This window comes from Anser anser (assembly GCF_964211835.1).
Source record: "Anser anser genome assembly, chromosome: 25".
Lineage (NCBI taxonomy): Eukaryota > Metazoa > Chordata > Aves > Anseriformes > Anatidae > Anser > Anser anser.
In genome coordinates, this window is record NC_139746.1 from 2753660 (window position 1) to 2760859 (window position 7200).

At 46.4% G+C, this 7200-nt stretch overlaps 2 protein-coding genes across 7 annotated transcripts in view; one reads left to right on the forward strand and one right to left on the reverse strand.

The window, feature by feature from the left end:
• TMEM38A (transmembrane protein 38A) overlaps positions 1–3729 on the reverse strand; it is a 6909-nt gene extending 3180 nt beyond the window's left edge. Inside the window, exons 1-4 of one of the 5 annotated variants that reach the window (XM_083811327.1) lie at positions 3556–3704; positions 1859–1937; positions 1321–1477; positions 551–735 (exon numbers count right to left, since the gene is read on the reverse strand). In XM_083811327.1, the coding sequence (XP_083667453.1) occupies positions 551–735; positions 1321–1466 (331 nt within the window). In that variant the 5' untranslated portion in view covers positions 1467–1477; positions 1859–1937; positions 3556–3704. Of the gene's footprint in view, positions 1–550; positions 736–1320; positions 1492–1858; positions 1938–3544 lie in introns of all 5 variants that reach the window. The other 4 variants (XM_083811325.1, XM_083811326.1, XM_083811323.1 and 1 more) reach the window with 4 other exon arrangements.
• Positions 3730–3943: 214 nt separating this feature from the next.
• Positions 3944–6577, forward strand: SMIM7 (small integral membrane protein 7; the record flags this gene model as incomplete). Of its 2 annotated transcripts, XM_083811333.1 has the most annotated exons (5): positions 3944–4034; positions 4129–4170; positions 4331–4383; positions 5112–5202; positions 5782–6577. In XM_083811333.1, the coding sequence occupies exons 1-5, from the start codon at positions 4009–4011 to the stop codon at positions 5795–5797; spliced, it is 228 nt and encodes a 75-aa protein (XP_083667459.1). In that variant the 5' UTR covers positions 3944–4008. The 2 variants fall into 2 exon arrangements, with proteins under 2 accessions (XP_083667459.1, XP_083667460.1); XM_083811334.1 differs by lacking the exon at positions 5782–6577 and having other exon boundaries at positions 5112–5206.
• Positions 6578–7200: the final 623 nt, after the last annotated feature.

Genomic DNA, 7200 nt, shown 5'->3' on the forward strand with positions numbered 1-7200 from the left:
AACACCAGAGCAGGACAAGCATTACTAGGTTAGAGGTTGGAGTAGATGATCTTAGAGGTCTTTTCCAACCTGAAAATCATGATTCTATGAAATGCTTTTTGGACTCCCATGAATTGTTTCCTGATGGGAAAAGGGCATTTGCCTCTGTTCTGTTTACCGATGCACAAACGCCTACTACAAATACAAAACTAAAGGAAAACCGACCAGACCGTTTCAACCCTGCAAGAACCCCCCTGCAAAGATACAGGCAAGGCCAGAGACAGTAGAACACAGGAGAGAGAACAAAGAATTCCTCAGGTCTATACCCATAAGTGACTCCTAATTCTTCATGCCTCCACTGAAGTTAGATGATGACTCAGTTGACAACCATTCTGCAAGTATGAATAAATCTGTGTTCCATGGAATGTGATTAACTGGAGCCAGCTGACTAACCAGCCTGTTGGTCAGCACTGAGTGATGTGGTGACCTTAAGCTTCACTCTCAGACTCTCCCCATCCCTCCCCACGAGGCTGGGTGCACCCCTGCTGCTTTAGAGTATCCCAGGTGTCACCTTTGACCCATCCAGTAGCCATCATAATGAACCACCCGTGGTGGTACTGGTGATGAGCATGGTGGACCCCGGCTGCAATTTTGCGAACTCTGACCACTTCCTTCATCGCCACAAAGATGAGCTTCACAGGCAGAAAGCTAACACACTTGTAGAAGAGGTTCATGGGACAGAAGAATATCAAGTACCTGGAACAAAAACGCAAGGAGTTTAAGGACCCATTTGTTTGTCTTGACACGGGATATATAGAGAGGATAAGGACTACTGCGGTGTTAGCCTGAATTACGTCAGAGAGAAAGAAATGCCGGTTCTGTCATGCGAAAGCACACACAACCCCTACACACTGAGGAAATTAAACTTGGAATAAGTGTGGTTAATTTGTGCACACTTGACTAACACAGAGAAGACGACGCCCCCAAATCTTCACTGTGTGCCGCTCTTCTGCTATATGTGGTATCAGAGCAGTGCATGCTGCTTTTGTGGTTTGGCCACGGTCCAGCTGTGGCAGCTATGAATAGAAGTGTCCAGCAGTGTGCTTGGCCCCCACCCATATTATCACAACATTAGACAGCTGGTCAGAGAAACTGGAAACTACATCTAGAAATACAAAAGACTCGCAGACTACTTCATACCGCCTCCACTTTCCCTAGCTAATCCAAAGAAGATAATACACGTGTCACACAAACAGAACACCTCCCTTCTCATACAAGGTTTTTGTGCACAGCCAGCAGTGTCCTAGGCTTGGTAAGTGAGATGAAGCACAGAGGACTCACCAGATTGCTGTGGCCAGGATGACACTGGAGTTATTACTGAAGTAATGAATAGGTGCTTCTCCAAGTAACAGATCAGCAAGTATGTAACTTCCAAAGCAGTGGAGCATAGCACAAAGCCAAGAGGCAAAAGGGCTCTTACGAGACATCTCCACAGCTCCTGCGAAGCAAATTCTAAATGAGAAGATGAATTCAGCAAACAAGCAGAAAATTTAAGACCTTCTAAGACACTTGCCTTGCACGTTCTCCAACAACAACAGAAAGTCAAAGAAAAGTGCTTGTAAAACAAAATGAAAAAAAAAAAAAGCATATTCTGTGAAGCCTGAGCAGGTCAGTACCGGATATAGCCAAGATATGATACACGTGATCACAGCTTGCAGGCCCCCCACAAGGTTTCGTATCAACTGAGTCATTAGAAGTTTATGAATTGGCCAAGAGTTTATCTCCTACATTTGCTCCTACTTACTGCAATCAGAAAGAACATTTTTTCCCTTGAAATCAATGTATTTTTACAGTCTAAAAATAAAATGCATACTAGTACCATTCTCTCCATTGCTTCAACCTAGGTGCCCTCTAGAATTCATGAACAATCTGTTCAGCTCTTTCATTCATAAGATAACCTGTAAAAATAGAACAGTCATTCTTAATCTTTATTTGAAAGAAGGGGATTTGAGGATTCTTCACTGCTCCTGCGCTACTTTGCAAATGCCCTCTAAGTTCAGAAAATACAACTAGATATTAAAACAGTGTTACTCTTTGGTAATACATTATGGTCTCATCCCACAACCTCCTGTTGTGGGGTAGGATTTTTTTTTGTTTGCTTGTTTTTTGATTCCCCTAGCCATTTTCATCCACTGCTGAGCTTCTTCAAGGAAGTTTCTCAAAAACATAAATTCTGTAAGATTCTTTCATCACCTTAAACTGATTCCTGAGTCCTTTATGCAGTGTTTCAGATACCTAACAGGCAGTTTAAAGAAAGAATGCCAAGATGTTATATCAACATTACTAACAGTGGCCCACCTTAAATAGCAGTAAGTGAATCAGCATATGCTAAAACTATGACTACTCAGACTCTTCCATCCCCAAAGACATTTGAACCAGCTGAAGAGACAGTGGAAGCGAGACAGCTGCAACAGCCACGATATGGAGCTGGTTCTGTAGGAACCCAAAGTTTAGCTTCAGTCTTCAAATTAATGACACTTATTTCTCTTTGGCTCCATTAAGCCGCACAGTTCCCAAGGAGGAAACAGGACAGTAGTGTCCTGACCCTGCTCTTTAGTACAGGATCTGAGGGATGTGGCAGTGTAGGAATCTAGTGAAAAGTACACCCCAGCCATATGCTGCCCAAGTGGATTACCAGGCTCTTAAAGGTATTTTCATGAGAGTTGCCTGTTAACTGTCCCGTTCAGGACTTAATGCTAGAAGACAGCTGTAAGTGATCAGGCCTTGAAAACCCAGCACTTCTATTTACATGGAGTTTAAATAGAACAGCATGTTGCTTGTACAGCGCAGAAATCCGACAACTGGAGGACTTCAAAAATTATACCAAAGCAGCTTTTTTTTTTCCTCAGTCATCGGGTGATTACATTTAAACTGTTCAAAACAGAGCAGGAAGAGCGCACGCAGTATCTAGAACACAGCAGAGAAGGCAGCATTTGGAAAAAACCAAGGCACAGTCAGACCGCAACAGCGGAGAAAGCGAAAGCTGAGATGCAAATCTATCGATCTTTACAAGATAGGCCCAAGGGAGCAAACACAGCAAGGTCATTTAGGGTGCTGAGAACAGGTTACGGCTTGGACTGGAAGGCAGAAAAAAGGAAGGTTTAACTTACAAGCTTTTTGTGTATAAACAGGAGGGGATCAATGACACAAAAATAGAGGAGTAACCGGACAGAAATGCAACGCAAAGTCCGGGGACAGCAGCTCAGTGACTGGATTTAGGTCCTTAACGTGGTCGGAACCCAACGCTGACTGGGTTTAGATCTTTAACGTGGTCGGTCCCCACCTTAACTAAACCACGAGATGACTTTGAGCGAGCCCCCTTCCCTCTGCCCCCACACCGGTGCCAGGACCTGAGGCCCTGCCTCAGCCCGCAGCCGGCCGGCCGGGGGCCGCGGCGAGCCCCGGTACCCCCAACGGCGCTGACAGAGGGGCTGTGGCCGGGCAGCCCCCGGCTCCCCCCGCTTTCCCCGGTCGCACGGCGGGCCGTCCCGCTGCCCGCACCGACCTGGCTCGTACTTGAGGTAGAGCACGGAGACGATGAAGTACGCCGCATCGAAGAGCGGGAAGACGGGCAGGGCGGCGAAGGCGGCCGCCAGCTCCCCGAGCTGCAGAGCCCCCGCTAGATCCATGGCAGCGGCCGCCGCTCTCCGCCACCGCCGCCACCGGGCCCGTTCTCCGCCTCCGCCCGGCCGCCCCGCCTCGAGGGCCGGGCCCGGGGCGCGGCTTCGCCTCTAACGGGGCTTGGCGGCGGGAGGAGGCGGCGGCCGGTTTCGAACCCGGGTCCTCAGGGCGGACCCCGCTCCTCAGCGGGCGGGCAGCGGGGGCGCGGAGCCTCCACTCCCGGTGCCTCAGGGGCGGCGGGGAGCGAACGGGGACGGCGGGGAGGGAACGGGGAGGGCGCAGGCGCTGCCTCTCCCTCTCCCTCCCCGTGCTCCTGCCCTTTCCGTTTCCGCCGCCGTTTCCGCCGCCATGATCGGGGACCTGCTGCTCTGCGGGTAGCGGGGCCGGGCCCAGGGTGGCGCAGGGGTACCGGGGGGGGGGGGGGGGAGGTCCGGCCGCGCCTGACGCGCTCTTTCTGTCTCTCCTCAGGACGCTGCTGGTGAACGCCGGCGCCGTGCTCAACTTCAGGCTGTGAGTGGAGGGGTCGGGGTGGGGCGGAGGCGTCGTTCCCCGTTTTTTTTGTGGTAACGTCGGGTTTTGGGGGGGGGGGTGTCGTGGCTCTGCCGGCCCGGCTCCGGGCCCCCCCCGGGTGCGATGGGTGCTCGGTAACGGCCGCCTCGCTGTCCCGCAGGAGGAAGAGAGACACGGAGGGCTTCGGCGAGGAGTCCCGGGAGCCGACAACCGGTAACGGACGGGACCCGGTGCCGGTGCTGCGCCGTCACCCGCGGGTCGCCTCCGCTCAGAGCCGCGGGCACGGGGCAGGAACGGGCGCTTTCTGTAGCAACTTCTCGGTCAAAGCATGTTTGAGGCACCACAAGTACAAGTTTAGACATCCCCCTCCCCCTTGGTTTGAGTATCAATTCTTTTCTGGCTGGAATAAGTGATTTACGAAATTGCAACCTAAAATTTGGCTCCGTGACACCTACGTGGAGGAATGACAATTGTCAATTTTGACCCCAAACTGGTGACTTGAGAAAACATACAGAAACATACTACTCCTTTTTCTTTTTTTTCTCTTTTTTTTTCCCTTTTGAAGTGTAGGTGCCTGTGGTGCAGAGGTAACGCTTTGCTTGCAACCTGATTTCCATCTGCATGATTCGCACACACACATCGCTCCTCTGTAGCTCTGTTTGCTGAAGGGGACAGAAGGCTGCAAACTATGACAGCGGGCTGTCCTTCCCGTTTTAAAAGTGACCCCTTTTTATCATGTATTGTTTATTTTACCAGCCACTCACAGTAGGGATGTACCGAATGTAGTATGGAACATCTTTACCTAAAATTTTAATTGTGGTTATTTTGACCTTTTTTTTTATTTTTATGTTCCTCCTGTTTTTCAAGTAATGTTGAAAACGTGACTTGCGGATGTATTAGGTAATTTTCACATCTAAGTTTGTTTTCCTCTTGATTTTTAGGTGATAATATCAGAGAGTTCTTGCTGAGTCTTAGATATTTTCGAATCTTCATTGCCTTGTGGAACGTCTTCATGATGTTCTGTATGATTGTGTAAGTAGAGCAGTGCAGCATCTTGTCATTTGTTTATTGGAAGTCACATACTTCTGGGTTTTTCTTATAAGTGTGTTTCTTTTCTGATCTCCCTCTGTCTCTCCAGCTCTCTCCTACTCTCTTGTTCCGTCATAACTTCTCATTTCGCTCATCTCCTTAGATCTTCAAAAAGGTGTTGACTGACCTCATAGTTTTTTTGCTAATATGGGCACCTTTAGTGCATGAAAACCTTCTCTCTGCAGTGTACAAGTCCTTTAGCCTTAGATATGTCATCATTTGATTCAGCATTTCAGCGTGAATGTGGGGATGTTGTTTATTTGGGGGTGAGGTGAAACCACCACATAATAGAATGGAATCAACCTTGAGAGTAGTCTCTGGAAACTTCAGGTTTTAGTTGAGATAGAAGGGCTAGCAAAATACCTGCTTGCTTTTTCACTTGTGAAGCTGTATGGTCTGATGTACGGCAGAGCGAAACTGATCACCAGATACGCTCTGGTGTTCCATGCTGAAATGGCATTGGCATGACTATTATACTGTACGTGGTTCTCATCTACTTTTTTTTCCTGTTGCGTCCACTAGGTTATTTGGATCTTGAAAGTCATCCACAAACATGTCTGTTAACTTGGAAGAGACTTTTGGCTGGAAACGTAACTTTTCTATAAAGTAAAAGATGATAACGCTTTCAAAATGCAGCCCTGGGATTGTGGCCTGCTCTTCGGTACAAGCTCCTAACACATTCAAGGGACAGGACACGTTCATCCTCTTCAGCCAGTCATGTAATAACGTGGCATATGCTGGTTCGCTTGCTCCGGGGAGTGAGCCTTTAGGCCCCTGAACCAAAATCTTCAAAGTAAAAGTATTTCATCTTCATTGAAATAAAGAGAACTTTAAAGTGGTTAGCTAGGCTTAAGAGTGCGGCGCCTGGTATGCAGGGTAGAATTGCGGCAGGACTGAAGACCACAACCTTAAAAGTCTGCACTGTTGGTCACTCCCAGCTCTTGATGTGTCTGCTAATGTCACCATTGTCTAGGTCACTTGGAAGTCACACTTCTTGATAGTCATTTTTGTAAAGCAGAGCGAAGTATTCCTGTAACTTTGAAACAAAAACTTTTCATTTTTTTCCTCACTATTCCATTTTTCTTTGGAGAAACAGAAAAGGATTATTAAAAAAAAGAAGGATTCTCACTTTTTCTCACGTTTTTCCTAACAAAATGCTTTTCAAATTAAAATTTCAAAGTTTTTTTTTTCTCTAAGCAATATGTAAGGGATTTTGAATGGATAAATAGCAAAACTAATTCTATAAGCCAATCCTACAGTTTTGGAATCAGTTTGGATTTGGTTGAATAAAGATGTTCTATTTAAGAGTAAAAATAAATTTGATGTTGTGTTCATTCTGGTACAGGAAAAATTAATTCAGTATTGATTTTTTTTTGAGAAATTTTAACTAATCTTGTTATTGCATCTAACTTTTTGTGGTATTTTTTATGTTAAATCAGCCTTCTTCATCCCTAACTGTCCCTCAGCATCACCAAAATAAAGTGAGAGAGAGTGTGGTGCTGGTTATCTTTTAAAACAAACTATTAATGGAATCTCCTCAGCCTCATTTTTTTAGCTATATGACTTGAGGAGGAGGTAGGCCTCGTTTACATGGTTTTAACACCTGGGTTTCAACAAATACCTTGAATTTTATCTGGATGCTGTCAGGGAGTCAGACGCAAGTGTTTTGCACTTAAAGCAATTCGCTCCAGTGAGGCTCTTTTGTGTGACCTGAAGCCTTTGTGCTTTCTTTTGAGGAGGGGTAGTTTAAGGGAAAATGCCTTGCAGTAATGAATGTAGAAGAATGTATGGATAAAAGGATCCTACAAGCATGGTTTGAACTGCACAGAAGTATTTAAGATCCTAGGTTAAATTTAACCATATTCCAGGTCTTGTGTGTGTCTTCAGTGGTTTTTATTTTAACCTTTTTCTATTTTTTTTTTAAATGAGCAAAAAGAGTAG